Here is a 17660-nt window from a genome sequence, read left to right on the forward strand (position 1 = left end):
CAATCTGCTGAACCTTACACTGTGGGCAGACTTTAAAATGTATAAAATCTTTCTGGAAAACAATCTGATAAAAGGTATTAAAAATCTTAAAAATTAGCATCTCCTTTTCCCAACAACCCCACCTCTAGGAGTTTATGCTAATGAAATAAACAAGCCCAAGGTTGTTCATAATAGTAAAAATAGCAGAATGGAAATTTGTAAATTTTTGTATTTGGGGGAAAAACGTTTACATCATTGCTTTCCTCAGACCACGAAGTGTCAATATGCTATCCTTTGAGGGAAATGTAAATAAACAATATAATGGTTCAATAAAATAACAAAAACACGGATTAACTGTTCAGATTTTCCCAGTTAACTAACGCATTCGGAAGTCTGGGATCCTACTGGAGACTTGTGAACCTGGTCAATTCCTTTCTCCCTCTTCTGCTCCCAACTTCAACCCATCATACGCGCACTTCTATACAAAGGTAGGAAAGCGAATTAACAGAAATTAAACTCAAACCAGGGAACCTGACTACTTAATAAATTCCACTTCCATTATCAGAAAACAGCTAAGCATGAATTTCCTTGTTGATTAGTCCAAATTCAATACATGAATGTATTTTATATCAGTCTTTATTCTTGCTACTAGTCTTAGGAGTCTCAACTATATTTCCAACTTCACTACTAAAAGTTTAAAAGTATAAAGGCAACAACTGGAAACGTGACGGAGTTAGGAAGTGAAGATGTCAAGTGTCCCAAGAAAACACCATCGTGGCAAACTGTGAGATGGAGTGCTTCACATGGATCGTCTCCAGTCTAGAGACCAACCTCCAGAAAGGACATGCTAGCCAGGTAACAAAGGGCCTACCAGCACTGGATGCAACTGCACCCTAATTCTACGGGAGAAAAATGAGGTACTTTAACATGTTACAATAGTTGACTTCACTCTGAATCAAATAAGTACTCATCTTTGAATTCCTTTAGAAAGTTCTTATCCTTATATTTCCCCAGGGGGAGAAAACTGTATAATATTAATGACTGTATTCTAAAAAGAGAATTAAATTAAACTAATTTTATAAAATACAGACAAACCTGCTTCTTTGAAGAGGCTATAATGGAAATGTCAGTCTTCCCCAACACCAAGTTTAGAGGCATTATTTAATAATCTGCACTGTGAGGCAATCATCTTTCAAGTAGGAAGTAGTTTCCTTACAGAGAATTCACTAAGTTAAATATGTTTCATACTGTCTGATCTATAGTCGAGAAGTTTATTAAGAATTATACTAGAATACTCCATTTGCTTTGTTCTGATTGCCTATTTAGTAATTCCACTGCAGAGCAAGGAGTCTGCCCTAAAAACACTGGCCACAGAGGGTATCAACAGCTGTCTCGTGTCTGTGTGCAAATGTGCACCAAGTCCCAGGCACCCACTAAATGACAGCTGTGTCCCTGGGCACGCACATCACACGTCATCGTCAAGCCTAGCACATTACTCAAGCCAAATGGAATCGAATCATTTTAATCGGCTTTACATCTAATATAACAATGTTTCAAAGTATAAAAGGCATATTTTAAGCAGTAAAGACCAAAGATGTTTGGGTTAAATACTCAAGTATACAGGAAAACATCTCTGGAAACACATGTATGGAAAAAAAAATGACACTGACAGTATTTAAGAAGGCTTTTTAAAATGACGACTATAACATTTTAAGAAGACCTCTAATTCCGTTTAAACATCAGCATTTTTAAGAGTCAAGTATCCACCTGAATTACATTTTTTAAAAGTAGGCACTGTAAGTTAGTATCACAAAGTTAACTCCAAACTGTAATGAACAATTCAAAGTTATTAAATTTTAAATTCAATTCAATAAAACAGAATTGATAGACCATTTTGTCTTGTGTACATTTTGACAGATCAATGTTTAAAATATATATATTAAAAATATATATATATATATACATAAAATCAGCAATCTCAATTTAGAAAGTACTTTACCCTTTGTGAGATAACCAGTCTGGCCTTGGGAATTAACAACAGCTTCAGTCCTCATAGAGTAAACTTATCTATTCCAAGATCTCATTGTCACTTTACAGTCCACAAGCACACCAAGAGTGCCGGGTGGTACCCCACACATTCTGTGACAAACTGAAACATAGAAGCGGAAGGCAGTTCTGCTTTAAACTATTTGTGAAACAAGCGGAAGGAGAGAAGGTCTGAGATACATTCTCAGGGAGAAAAAAGCCCTCACTGTGGTTACATGGACTACAGATATTCAAACAAAGATGATGTTTGTTGAGGGTAAAAGCATGTCTTTCAGGCTGGGGCCCAGTAGGAACCACAGCAGCCTACACCCCGCATTCCATCTAATAACAAACAGGGGCTGTAACAAGGAGCTTCACAATGTGCCTTCACCCTGTACTTCAAAATTAGCCACATTCTTATTACTTTTAATAAAACTTGTCTTGGAGCAACAAAGAAAAAAATTTATTTAAAACATCAGACTACAGCTAAGTAGGACCACTCTTGTCCTCAAGCACACTGTATAACAATTTGTAATGGGCAAGCTTCAGCCCCGGGTTCAGACACTATGCACTAAGTTCTGGAAGGTTTTGGAAATTTTTAACACACCACACATACACAAGCGAAATAAACATTTCATGAAACAATACGTCTAACTACTGTCAGGCGGCGCTATGAAATTTTCTATTCCATTCTACTGATTCTTTCCTTCTTCCTTTAATTGCTTATTTTTTTTTAAATGGAATGGAACCTACAATTTGGAAACCACTGTGCAAAAGTGACAGTCACATTAGAGGCATGCTTATGAACAGCAACTTCACTTACCTGGACACTAATGAATTAAGTTTACACTCAGCTTAAGCCAGGTGTAACATTCAAGACAGGAAAAAGTCTCAGAAGCTTAGAGAGAGGGAAAAACTTTAAGCCATAAATCAAGGATTGAGAATCAAATGGGGCATCATACTTCTTATCAGCTAGAAGATAACAGAGCACTTATTTTCAAAGTTCCAAGAAAAAAAAAATTATCCTGAGCTTGGAGCCAAACAACTGATCAAGTATGAGGAAAAATTAAAATGCTTTTAGATATTTACAAGGCGTGGTAAGCTGAAGAGTGACTCCCCAGAATACGTCCACATCCTAATCTCTCCAACTTGTGAACGTGCCCGATACGGCAGAAAGGATTTGCAGAGGTACTTAAGTAAGGACCTTGAGACGGGGAGGTGACGCTCGACCGTGTGGGCGTCACAGGCACCTTGTAGGGGAGATGAGAAGGTCAAAGGAGGAAGCAGATACGAGGACAGAAGCCAGAGGCTGCAGTGCTGTGAAGCAGGAAGGGGCCATGAGCCAAGGAAAGCTGGCGGCCCCCGGAAGCTAGAAAAGGTGAGGGATCCCACTGTCTCCTAGCGGCTCCAGAAGGAACCAGCCCTGCTGACACCGTGACGTTGCCCGGGGAAACTGATTTCAGACTTCTGGCCTCCAGAACCGTAAGAAAATAAATTTATGTGCTTTGAAGCCACCAAGTTTGTGACAGTTCAGTTACAAGAGCAACAGGATCTAACGCAACGACGTGAGGTTCCCTGCCTAGACAGCGCTTCCTTGACAGAGACTCCCCTTGTCCAGACTGCAGCCTCTGCTTCGCTAGGCCTCGACCCTGGCCTCCCACCTGTCTCCCGCCTGCCTCCAGCCTGCCTAGCCCAGTTGCAGCAAGAATCCTGCTAAGTCAGTTTAGCGAGTGTCCGCCCACCCTTGACATCTCATCACCCTTGATATCTGGTCATACTCATCCCCCACCCTTGGTATCTGATTACCCAGGCCTGCCTCTACCAAAAATCTTGTTAAGGTGGTTTAGCAAGAATCCCCCTAACCTTGATGCCTTCTCTTGGTAATTTTCCATCCACCAGAGTCCTCACTCTGCTGGTTGACCATAAATGCCTCACTGTATTTGGAATCCAGTCTCTCTCCCCTATTGTGATATTCTTGACACTTATTGCAACAGACCTGAATAAAATCTTCTTTAGTGTTTTATAAGTATCAGAATAATTTTTTCTTTAACAGAATCAAAAAGAGAGGCAGAAACAGAATTCATGAACTCTCAGGAGGCTAAAGTCACACATTTCCAGATGCCCACTGTGTAGCTGCCCAGAGAGTGACCAGCCCACATTAGAACAGGGAATACCAGGTATCTTCAAAAAGAAAGTGAATTCTAGACACACATAGACCATGGATGTTGTTAGTGATACAGTAAAAGCTTACACACAAAAGACACCAAAAAGAGGGGAAGAGGACTATGAGAAATCTTAGGACAAGGCAGAGGGTAATAAAAGTCACAACCAAATACGAGGTAATATACAAAGCTGCCTGGCTATGAATTCGGTACATATGGGGAAAGTGAATTCACCTGACCTTGACACTCTTAACATTAGGATTTTATTTCTTTCCTCCATCTTTCACCCAGAAGAGGCCCTAAGCATCAATGGTGTCTAAACAATGTTTCAGTTACTTGCAATCATATTCTTAGTACACCATGAACTAAGATACATCAATAATAAAGATTCTTTTAATGATAAAATCTTAATGGCACCACTGCTAAAAACTTTGGCATTTATTTTGTCATGCTCCAGATCCAAGGCTAAGAGAGGAGAAATAAGCAGTCAAACAGATCAACATCAAAACACAACAAAAAATAAACAAGATAAAGGAAGGCGCACCAGTCACAAGAGAACCTGAAATACCACTTATCTTAACTGGTCATTCTGTGAGAGATGAAATTATATAGGGCACATAAAAGGGACAGTTACCTGCCCTCCCCGCAAGAAAGGTTATTCTGGGATAGCATCCCAGGAGACTCAGACATCCTTAGCCAAAAGCATCACGTGCTGGTCTGACGCAGACTCTCCTCCAGTCCCTTTCACTCCTCCCGTCAGGAGGGGCTCTGTAATTCAGCACTCCTCGCTCCAGCACAGTTCCCCTTCCACCTCTCCTAAGTCAGTGAATTCCATATTAAACAAATGTCTTATCAAAAATGCACAACCTCAAAAACCCATTTATCTCCTTCATCCCCCAGCAGTGTAATCATCTTAGAAAAATCATTTGGCTTCCTTCCCTCTTTCCATGTTAACTTGGGAACAACACAACAGCAAGATTCTGATCATAGCTGCAATTATAAAAATAGTATAAATACTCGTGATCAAGGAAGGGACAGCCAAAGGCTGGGAGTTAAAGACAGGAAAGAACCAACACCATAAACCCCAAATCCTCAGAAATGCCCAGATTCCCACTTTAAAAGAGCCACACAAGTATCCACATACATGTTCATACTCCTGTGGTGTAACATGCATTGTCTGATACAATAAAAACGTTCAAAATAAGTCAGCTTAAATGCACTTCAATTTTAGCTTTTAATTATCAGCATAATTTATACCTTGCCATTCAAAATATTCCTATTGTATCACTAGCAGCATGATAGCAACATTTTCTATTATATCATGTTTTAAATTAAGTTTTTAAAATTTTCACTAAATTTGCAGAATACTTTTTTTTAACTGAAGTCAAGTCAGTTTACAATGTGTCAATTTCTGGTGTACAGCATAATGTTTCAGTATACATATGCACACATGTATTTGTTTCCATATTCTTTTTCATTATAGGTTACTGCAAGATCGTAAATATAGTTTCCTGTGCTATATAGAAGAAGCTTGTTGTTTATCTGTTTTATATATAGTAGTTAATATTTGCAAATCTTGAACTCCCAATTTATCCCATCCCTTCCCATCCCTGTTGCCCTCCAGTAACCATAAGTTTGTTTACTATGTCTGTGAGTCTGTTTCTGTTTTCCAGATAAGTTCATTAGTATCTTCTTTTTTTAGAACACATTTCTTTCAACAAAGTCTTACGCAAAAGCCCAGTTTTCAACCAAGTACGGTCAGTGGGGTTGAGGTGAGATGTAGCAAAGGTCCCCTCTGGCTGGCATGTTAGTCACCTACTGCTCAAATGAGCTCCCTTCCAGTAGTTTCCCAACTGCCACCGCAGCCTCCTTTCCACAGAGACCCCCACAACTCTCCAGGTCCTTCTCTTGCTTTTACAAACAAAAAGATCAACGTTTTATAATTGGTAGGTGGTTTTGTTTTGTTTGCAATTATATACCTGTTAAGACCTATAGAACAGGACACATCTCCAATATCTTAAACATGGAGCACCCAGCATCAGGTAGATATTTAATATTTCCGTAACTAATAAAATATTTTAAATTATAGCTTTAACAACAATTCCAGGGCATGCTTCTATTACTTGCCTCCTAATTTCTAGAAAGATGAGAAACAAAATAATTTTTGAAGACCTACAATTACTAACAAGGATTCATTACAACAGAGAGGATAATTTTCCCCCTGCAAATTTAATCATGAATTGTAGGCTTTCTAGAAGACCCACCTTACAGATGCCCACTGTCAAAAGGTAGAACTGGTCACTGCATCTTTAGATCTACTGTATTTATGATCTATTACCCATAATAATTTATTGAAAATATTTATTTCCATGTCTCTTCTATTCAACTGTAATCTCCATGAACAAAAGACAGTATCTCACTCATCTTGGTATCTCTTGCATCTATCAAAGTGCCTGGCACATGGTAGCTGCTCACTAAATATTTCTTTAAAGAATTTTTAAAAATTACTCAAAATTAGTGACTAACGTGAATTATTCAACCAAGTAAACACTTAACAATTTAGTTAAAAACCAGATTTACAAGCTACTGTCCAGACATACCTTCACTGTAAAAAAAATATATATATATATATGTATATATATAATATATATGCCTTTGCTAAAGATTCTTAGGTTTCTCATATACTTTATTCTGCTTTTTAAAAACTTCTATTTTAAGGTAGCATTTGAAATAGTATTAAGACTCAGACATAAAAGGTCACAATCTAGTTCTGATTAGCACTGCTGACTATTTATAAGACCCTCATATCCCTTAAGGAATGACAGATGAATGGATGAATGAATGCATGTCTGTGGCTCCTGAAAGATGAAGGAATCAGAGAGCTGCCTGCTGTCCGCGTTCCAGCCTACTCTCCCCACACCCAGCCTTCCTCTAGCTGCCCAGCCCCGCCTTCTTTCCTGGAGGCTCCTGTGCCCTGGGCTGGGTGCCCCTCTGTGCTTCAAGTCCCCATGGAGGCACTGCAGCTATAGTAACTTCCCAACCTCTCCTGGCTCTCCCCTCACTCCTCTCTGGGAGCAGGAGGATCTGTCCCTCAGCAAAGGCTTTCAGATCCACTCTTCCTGCTGGAAGGCACCAGTCCTGCGGGGAGGCCTGGGGTTGCCTGGGTGTACTGGTCACCCGATGGGTAAATCTGTGTAAGAGTCAAGACCCTGGTAAGCCCTTTCTACTCCAGATCTAATGTCATGTCTTTCAATCAGCCAAAAGAGGAACCAGCATAGACTCACAGACATAGAAAACAAATATATGGTTTCTAAAGGGGAAGGGGGAGGGATAAATTAGTAGGAGTTTGAGATTAATACTACTACTATATATAAAATAAACAACAAATGCCTACAGGAAATTATATTCATTATCTTATAATAACTACAATGAACCTGCAAAAGAATACATACATATATGTAAAAAACTCAATCACTGTGATGTACACCTGAAACTAACATAACATTGTAAATCAACTACACTATAAAAATTTTTTTTTAAATGTCATTGAGTGATTATGGGAAAACAACAATAACAAAACCAGAGCCATTTTGATCTCTATCTGCTAATCTCATGTGTCTTTCTTCTCAAAAAGGAACAGCATCGCTACTGGTTCCCTAGAACTCCCCAAATCAGACTAGGAACTCCTACGTTTCTGTGTAAGATGACTCACAGAGAAAAAAGGATATGAAGTGATGTAACAACGTTTAAATACCATTACTACTAATGAGAAACCTAATTACTAGTTGTTGAATGTGAATCTAATTCCCACATTTGTGGGCAGGGTTGAACGACAAAACTGCCAACAACAGCTCCTTAGAACCAAGACAAGCGTTATGAGTCATTTTACTCACTTACACCGCCTACAGCTGCTGGCAAACTCAAAATCATACCTTAGCAATTTTTCTAGCAGCGTGATTGTATTAACAGATGACACAGGACTGGTTTGTAACAACCCCCTGTTTGTGGACACTTTATAACCTGTTTAGTGATGATTTAATATGTACCAGACATTTACTATGCATAATCTCACGTAATCCTCATGGCAACCTTCTCTGTTAGCTGTAAGACTCTCCCCAGTTTCCACGTGGGGAGTCTGGCACGTGGAGAGGTTACGTGATTGAGGTCCTATGGGAAGTAAACGGAAGAGCAGGACTTAAGAGCCCACCTGTCGTCTGACTGCAAAGCTCTATGTCTAACCACCAGGCTGTCTGCTGAAGTACAGTGGATGATCGTTTTCTATTCTCACCTCTGCTAGTCCTTACAGTTCTTTTCTTAGAAACAAACGTATCTGTGATTCCCATGAATTTTAACAGTTGTGTTTTCTGAGTTCCAGTAGCCTTCCAAACTTAACACACTGAACTGTCAATTATTTGTGCAAAATGGAGAGTGACGGTGTTGTGCAGAAGTCCAGAACCATGTATAAAAGGATACATTTTTTGTGATCATAAGTAACTACACCCCCTCTATTACATTTTAAGTGGTGCACTGTAGGGTAAAATAACAGGAAATGATCACGAAACAGGCAAAAAAAGTTGATGGGATAATCACCAAATGGATCCCAAAATTAACTTTACTAAAATACTTTATGCTTGTAGTAGCTACTGAATCAAATGCCTTCACGATTAACTTCTATGATTACAGAAAGAATTCTGTTGAATCAACTTCATTTCCTTAACTTTCCCAACTCCTTCAGCTCATTCAGAATTATAGACATGCAGTTTTATGAACAAACAACAAAATTTTGTGTTGAAATCCGTCCAAAGGGCATTAATAAGAAATAATATAATAACAGCAAATTCTTGCCGACCAGATACAAGACAAAGGGGATAGAAGAGAATTCACAGACTGCCCAACCAAATAGCAAATAACTAATTCCACAGATAGTTTGGCAAACCCTATTCTCAACCCAATGGTAATTTTTCTCCTCTTTAAATCAAAAATGCAAATATACAAAAACCAAACTGTGCCCAAAATGACACACAAAAACAAGAAGTACCACCCAGAGAAACTGAGTAGCAAACAGGAAGAACTGCATTAATACATGAACAAAAATACGAGCTATGCAAGGATGTGGCCCCTGCACAGGCCTTAGTTTCAGATTGGAACACAGACCATCAAAAGCCAGCAATTTGGGACATAATAAGTCTAAGTGCTCATATCACAATGAAGCTAGCATTCATTCAATCATTAAAAAAAAAGAATGCCCTGAACTCCAAGCACAACATCACAATTCTCACAACATACAGCTGCATTCAACACACCTCACTTAACAAATCCTAAGAACACGATCTGCGTCTCGTGTGTGTGCGTGTTGAATGCGGCCTGTATTCTCTACGTTGCTGCTGTTACTGTGCTAATAATGTTGTGTTAGGCCGACTTGTGCAAGTAAGATTTCTTTTACATAACAAACATCAAGTGTGTTATACATATCGGGTAGTCACTGATCAGGAGTCTGAATGAATTAAGCACCAACTAAGAGCCAGGCTCAGGAGTAAAAGCTAGCATTTATTCTGCACAATCTAGAAGCCTTATTATTGTTATTTCATTAAACGTCCTCGTATCAAAACTGAGGCAGGTATCATTATCATTCACTTAACAGACAAGAAGATTGTCAGGGCACTGAACTTGCAAGGATCGCACAGCGGCCGTCAGACCAAGGCAACCGGGCTCCCGGGCGCTCTTACTCCACGCGGTCTCTGAATAAACAAAATGGCAAGTAAACGAACAAAAGCTTAGCAAGACAACCTGTCAACAGGGATCCTCAAAATAGCATCACATAAGGGCAAGAAGCCAAGGAAATGCCCTCCAGCCAAGAGAAAGCCAAGGTGCTTCTGAAGGGAAAAGCGGCCAGAGAAGCTGCGGAGAAGCGAAGTCTACCAGGAAGGAAGCAGCTGGCCTGGTAACAGCTCGCATGCGTTCAGCTTTTACTATTTCCATTAGACACTGTGTTAGGTACAGTTATTATCTCACTCAATGCTCCAACAGCCCTATTGTCTTTTATACTTTACAGATGAGAAGAATGGAACTTGGAGGTCAAGCAACTTGTCCAAGGCTAAATTATTGTCAGAGCTCAACTCAAACCCACATGTGGACGGCTCCAAGGTCTGTGTCCTCCTGCCCACTCTGCCAGACGGAGAGACTGTGTCTGTGTGTCTGTAAGTTAATAAGCTGTAAGCTACCAAGAAACAGGTGCGCAGTCACCAGGCAGTCAGGGAGCTGACGTCAGCGTGCCCAGACCTGCTGTTCAGGTTGTGCTTCCACAAGCGTGAATCTCCTACTGCAATAAAAAGAAAAATCTTCCGAGACTTGAAAACGATTACTTTCCAAAGCGACTTATTCCTGTACACTTCCAGGCACCCGAGCTTCCAAGGTTTTAGTCCACTGACACCACGAAGCTGCTACAGAGTTTTACGGAAATAAAATGCATTTTCATACTGATTATTATCAACAAGTAAGCAAATTTTTCCAAATTTTAAATTGGGGCAGCTAAATATTGTTTTCATATACAACTAGATACAACCAAGCTTATGTTTGTATGCTCTACTAGCTCCCAGTGGCCAGACCCTGGGCAAGAAACGGGGAAACATGGGTTCCCACCAAGGGAGCTCTGCCACGGTTTTTAGTCCTTGTGTTACACACTCTATTCAATATGACCCAGTCCCAGACTTTTTAGTTCAAACTCTTTCTGCCACACCTTTATTTTTTTCTAGACACAACACATAATGTTCTTCAGAGCAGAGATTCATTATCTCTGAAGTACATCAAACTTTCAAAAATAACATTCCCAACACGTCTACTGCCGGCACGTTGTGGTGCATAAATGTCGTGCAAGGGCTACAGTGCTTCCCCGACAAAGGCGTCTTAATAAAACAAAACAGACCTTGTTCGCCAAAGCTAGAGGAGCAGGCAGTGAATTTATTACACCATTGTTTCAACAGAGGCACGGCTGTCTCACACAACACCCACTTCCTAAAACTATTCACCAATTTAATCTGAGTATCATCTTCGAACATACATACATGTGCATAATTCAGAGAAAGATCAGATGCTTTCACAAATTCCTAACTCTTGGCTTACACAAATACCAAAATAGAAGTAAAAGCACTTGCAAGCTGAGTTACTCACAGTCAGCCCTGCAGTGCGCCAGCGCTGCCCTACCTTTAATAAGTAACTACTAGGACCAAGAAACAAATCCTCATTTCTGGCATTTGTTGGTTACCTGCACGGTAGGTAATAAAGGTTCCTTAGCTTTACCCTTGGACAAAACCTGGAAAATAATTCTGAAAGTAAACACAACGCATGCGCCATGTGTTCACACAGCAGTGCTGACGGAGGGCCACCCAGGCGCCTGGGGCCTCGCAGCAGAGACAGTCGGGGGCCTGGCCGCGGGAGCTCCAGGTGACCAGGGAGGAAGGGGGAAAGTCACACCACGCCGTGACGAAGGCTCAGGAGAAGGACACACGATGTGCCGTGAGGACATGACACAGAGAGAAATCAATTCTGGCTGCGAGAGTCGGGAAAGACCTGAAAAAGGAGGGGACCCTCCCTCTGACATCTCGGCTGTACCTGACAACAGAAAATACTTCTTTGGTCTTGAAACTCACTGCCTAAACTGTACAATTTTCCCCAGTTCTTCTCCTACCTCCCTTTTGCTAACTTGTCTCAAGGGTCTGTGTTAATTCCTCCCCTTCCGCTGGCTCTTTGAATGTGAGGCTTCCTAGGAACTGTTCTCTAGGATTTACCCCATCTCATCCCGGGCATTTGAACATGTTTAACACTTCCGTTTCAACACTGGAGCAACTGCTAAAGGCGGGGACGTGGAACAGCTGGTCCTTCTCGAGGCAGGACTCTGAACGGGGGATGAGCGTGTGGGCCGGTCACCCGATGCTGAGCGAGCCAGGATGCCTGCTTCTCTCCATGTCATCATAGACACGCCAGGTCCCTGCTGGGAGCGAAGAGAAACGAAGCAAACCCAAAACTTTAAAGGCCTCAACAAGAAAACAATCCAGTAATATTTTGGAAGTACTTCTGAACTGGGGGATTTGCTAACATTAAACCCTCTAGATGTGACCTCCTGAGGCCTCACATGAGGGATTTACCAGAACTGTGCACCTAAAGCCTACAGTTACTTCAACACCAAACAACAAACCATCAGCTACTGCTGAAAACCAAACAGACAACAAATGAACGAAAACCATGAACAGTAGATGGAAATGAAGTGTCCCAAGATGTTAACCAGCATTTTAACCTCTGAAAGGAGGAAATACGAATGCTCACATTTTCTTCTTTACACTTTTGTATTTTTTCTGAATGAGCAATAACAGGCATATTACTTTTATTATAAAATGTGTTTTTGAAATATAAAGACATAACATTGATATATGTTAGAAAAATTTTTTAAATTTTTCAAACACAGTGTAAGCTTTTTAATAAAATAGTGTGCTGTATGGAAAACAGACTTGCTCCCAGTTTGCTTATGAGGTTTTAGATGGAAAGCTATAAAATAATTTCTGAAGAAAGTCATCTACAGTCATCAAAATACTCCTGCCCTATCTCTATGGATAACCCAAAATTCCGTTTGAAACAACTAATAGTCATGTAAGTGGATGAAGGTCAGATTAAGAATATAAATACCAACTTTCTCTTGGGAAAATGAGGTGGATTAAATTTTCCAATATGTATCAATTCAAAAATTACTGAGCACAATTTATTCCACTGTACCACTGTACTGTGAATACATACGCATAAAACATAATTCTTCAAAAAGATCACAGTCTTCTGAGGGAGTCAGAAAAATAATCAACTGTTAACATGATAAAAACCCCTCAATAGATGTCTTTTTAAATACTACAGAGAAGCCAGTAGGAAAAAAGCAAAATAAAAAAACCACTTTACCTACAAGGCAACATTTGACCCAGGCCTTCAAAGAATGGTGGGAATTCACCATTTGGACAAGCATAGGAAGCCGTGGCGTCCTAATAAAAAGCCAGAGTCCACAGCAACTGGTACCGCCCTTTCAACAGCACCTATCTCAACAGTCATTTTGGGGAAGAAAGATAGGTCTTCAAACTTTTATCATTTGATCTTCCCCTCTTTCTTCATAATATCCCACCCACCACAATTGGAACAGAGGTAATCTCTTGGAGCAAAAGTTAAGTGTATGCAGGAAATGAGGGGTGGATGTAGCTCAGTGGCAGAGCACGTGCTTAGCATGCATAATGTCCTGGTTTCAGTCCCCAGTCCCTCCATTTAAAAAAAAAAAAAAAAAAAGTTGAACCAACAAACAAAAACCAAAAGCCAGAAAACAAAAAGTGTACACAGGAAAATAAAAGGAAAAGATTTGCAGACTAGAAATTAGTTTGAAGTCATAAAGAAAATGAAACTTAACAACTAAGGTTTTTAAAAGCTAAAAACTTAACAACTCATGTTTTGATACTACTAACGTGTCATTATTACCTAGGCTTCATGCATCATTACCTGGATCATGCAGAATTGAATGACTAAGAGAATGGTAATGGGAAGTCTTTTTTAAAATGATATAAATTCTGCTCAAAATGTAAATTTTAAAAACAAGTCTGATCATATCCAAATATAAATTCCTTTAATATTATGAAACACCTATATAATGTATAGTATACACTATCTTCCTGATAATGAATGTAACATATTTGAGAAAACAGCGGTAGTAGAATGTAGATTTCCAAAGAAACTTGCATGGTTACATTCAGGACTTAAAAACAAACAAAATAATAACCTTAAATACAACTGAAGAGAGAAAAGGGGGAAGGCCTGCCACTGGGCTCCAAGTAACATCCTGTCTAGAGCCTGAGAATTTACATTTAGGCTTCTTGCCAGTAACCTATAAATCCCGCTCCCATCCAATGCCTCACTCTCAGTTTACCTCAAATTTACATCCCAGGTTCATTCAGATTCTCAGTCTTTTTTTTTTTTTTTTAACTCAACAAAGAATAGAACTCTTTGAAAAGTCATTAAGTGGGGAAAGCCTCTCAGACTGCTGTACTTGACGGGTTATGCCAGTTTCCACATAAAAGATCACCATACCTCAAGGAGACTGACTATAAAAACACATTTCACATAAAGGACCTGCTATCCTTCTCATCGTGGAAAATATTTCTTAGAAAGCACTGTTACCAAGCCATTGAGTAAACTAGCTGAGATCAGAGAGCGTACTTAGAGCAGTGCTCCAAATCCCCCCCTTACAAGCAAGATCAGCTTCACGGTGCAGCAAAAAAGACTGGAAATGACACAAATGCCCATCAATTCAGCTATTAGAAATCATGAAGCAACATTCTGTACTGATTTGATTTGGATTCATCTCCAAGATATACCGTAAGTAGAGAAAAAAAAGGGCAAGGTTCAGAAGAGTGTGTATACCCCACTCCTGGGGGTTAGGGATGTACATAAACACACAAAGTTAGCAGGGTTGTCCTGGGGGAGATGAGTGAGAGACCCCTCTCTTCCACTGGACAACCTTCAGCACAACATGAACTGCCTCCTGTGTATGTGCCCCCTCATCGAAACACACACATACAAGTTTTAACAACTGTAAAGATACTGAATAGGAGAAAAACCCCTACTCGGGGAAAGGTTAAAGGTTTAATACTACTCCAAGTTAGCTACTTCTGCACAGGCAAAGGTCCCTTCTCACCAGGCACTTATTTTAGCCTCCAGTGGTCTGAAACAGCAGGGGGTCAAGCACAAGGTCACCTCAGCTCTTTCTAATAGAACATCTTCACATTCCAGTTTTCTTTGCTGCTCTAAAGGGAAGGAAGAATAGCAATTCAGAGATAGAACCTATGGTCAAGTGCAAAACTATTCTTTCCTGTGACCAAAAGAAAACCAATTAATACTCTCCTTCCAGGAGCCCATGCAGGCCGGGGGCCTGAGTCAGTGCAGGAAGAAGAGATTAAGTGTAGATTAGAAGGCAGATTACACTCTACCTTCCTGATACAGGAAAGAAAATCAGGCCAGAGAGAAACATACCCTCATCTACCGCAATAATCTGTAAAAGGATCAGGGCTTTACTGAGAAGTGCAAAAATTAAACAAAGGATAATACAAATGCTCAAGCCATTCCATTTTGTGCTATTAAGGGCTGGTTCAAATACTTTAAAAATAAGTACAAGACAAATAACAAAACTGACAGGAGAATATGGCTCAGCAGATCACACTACAACTTTCCTGATCAATGAATTTACCAGGTGAGGTTTTTGCTGCTGACAAATCTGGGTTGTTTTGAAATTGGATGCCTTACAGGACTTTCATTTAAAATGTTTTTGAAATGCCTTTAAGCCCTTTAGAGGATTTCTTTTTCCTTTAAACTCATATTTCCCTTATGACACTGATCTTGCCAACTATAGCTTTGCCAATAGCAGTCCTTTTCAAGAACATAACTTTAATAAACTTGCTGACAAACAGATTACATTTGTAATCTATTGTGAAGGGCAAATAGATCATTGCGAATGGTGAGTTACCTTAATTCACCATTTTTAATACAGACAATTTAATGGGTTCTTTGCTTTTCAAAAAAAGCCATCAACATTTTGACAATTTCACAAACTCACTATGTGCAAAGCTCTTTGCAAGTACTAATAAACACAGAATATTAAGACACAATCTGCCCTCAAGATGTTTACAACCTTCTAAATGAATCAAAGTATCCTTTCCCTAAGAGATGTGTTTACCACACCTCACCAGCAATGAAGCAAGGCAAAAGTAACAATCCTCTCAAAGCACATCACACCATCTAGTTATATTACTACACAACTCAAACTGTTTCTAACATGACCAGAAACCTACAGAGCATTTAATGAAATAATTATAAGAGGTGATTATCTGAAGATAGAACAGAGTTTTAGTGAGATCATTTTTTCATTTACTTCAATATCATAAATGAGAGTCAATTTGGATTTTTCTTGTAGGAGATGCCTTTAGTTTGACTTACATTCCTCGAGAAATCTAAGCACATCTAGAAATCAGCTCAAACTGCCTGGCAAGTATATTGGAATGCCAACAGAGAGTTAACTGTCTACTTCCTTTCAAACACTAAACTTAATTGTCTACTTCCTTTCAAACACTATCAAGCACCATAAATCTTTTGGAAAATGTGGTTATCTTTATTTACAACATGCTTTAGTAAGGGCTTTCCTACTGATTTATGTCTGGAATGTGTGTACATACGTAAACACAAGCAAAAACTCTAGCTTTCCCAAAATCTACAGTCAGTACTTTCACAACAGTCTGATGGATTCACTTAATAAATTAAAATGAGATCAATATTGTTTCACAAATTAATCCACATACCAGTAATTTTCGTTTCCATCCAATTTGATAGAATTCTTCATGACGGCTCTAAGAGTAATTACTGATGCAAACTTGGGCAAGTCACAACCTGGGTGAGCCTCAGTCTCCCTCCCAGTACAAGAGCAGTAATGACGGTGACAACGAGAGCGCTAGCTGACATTTACAAACATCTATCATGGGGCAGGCGCTGTACTAAGCAGAGCGTCATGTTCTAGGCATATACTCTCAAGCATATGATTGATCATATGTAAACTCCAACAACCCCGTGGTGTAGTCACTATTATTACCACCAAATTACAGACGAGGGGACAGAACCATTCAGAAATTTCCAAAGATTTCACAGCAAGTGCCAGAGGCTAGACAGTCTGGAATCAAGAATCCATACTTACTCTAAATCATAAAGATACAGCTGCCTAAAAACTGTAAAATATGTCCTGTCTAACCTGTAGAATCCTTGTGAACATCCCATTTAATCAGGCTAATAGAAGCAGTGGAGAACTATTAAGTGCCATTTAAGCAAAAATTTAAAAAAAAAAAAAAGCCAAAGGACTTGGAGGGAACCCTGAAGTGTATGTAGCTCAACCACCCACAAGTGACGGCCTGTCCTCTCCAGCATTCTTACTAAGTGCTCACTGAATTTCCCTTTAAGGCTTCCAGAGATGAAATCTCACAAGCTTACAAGTCAACCCCTTCCATCTTAAAATGTTCTAATTATTATCAGAAATGTCTTCCTTTTGGTTCTAAACAAAATTAGGCTTTTCCACATGACCACTTACAAAATACAAATCACTGATATATTCACACTGCTCAACACATGACATTTTATTAAAGTCCTCTTTGAAATATGACATGTGGATTCAACACGACAGTCCAGAAAAGGTCTGATGTGAGGAAAACAGCAGCTCTATTTCCACCCTTGATCTGCAACCAAACCAAGCTGGCAAGTCAATATAATGGGCTCATAACTAGCATTTACTTAAGCTCTCCCAATCTTCCCCTAGGACTTGTCTCAATCTCAATATATAAGCTGACATTTCATCATTTTTAATCAAACATTCTTTTCATTTTGGTCCACTATTCAGGCCTGTATAGTTCTCTGTAAATCTTCATTTCATAACTTTACTGTCAA

General features: G+C 39.5%; 1 protein-coding gene across 4 annotated transcripts in view; it reads right to left on the minus strand.

The window, feature by feature from the left end:
- Positions 1-17660, minus strand: part of USP6NL (USP6 N-terminal like) — a 132560-nt gene that overhangs the window by 57117 nt on the left and 57783 nt on the right. The window contains exon 1 of one of the 4 annotated variants that reach the window (XM_032473659.1): positions 1979-2115. The exons of the other annotated variants lie outside the window; for them this stretch is intronic. Within the exon in view, the coding sequence (XP_032329550.1) occupies positions 1979-2033 (55 nt within the window). The 5' untranslated portion in view covers positions 2034-2115. Of the gene's footprint in view, positions 1-1978; positions 2116-17660 lie in introns of those variants that run through there. 4 annotated transcript variants of the gene reach the window in all.

This window comes from Camelus ferus, chromosome 35 (assembly GCF_009834535.1).
Source record: "Camelus ferus isolate YT-003-E chromosome 35, BCGSAC_Cfer_1.0, whole genome shotgun sequence".
Classification (NCBI taxonomy): domain Eukaryota; kingdom Metazoa; phylum Chordata; class Mammalia; order Artiodactyla; family Camelidae; genus Camelus; species Camelus ferus.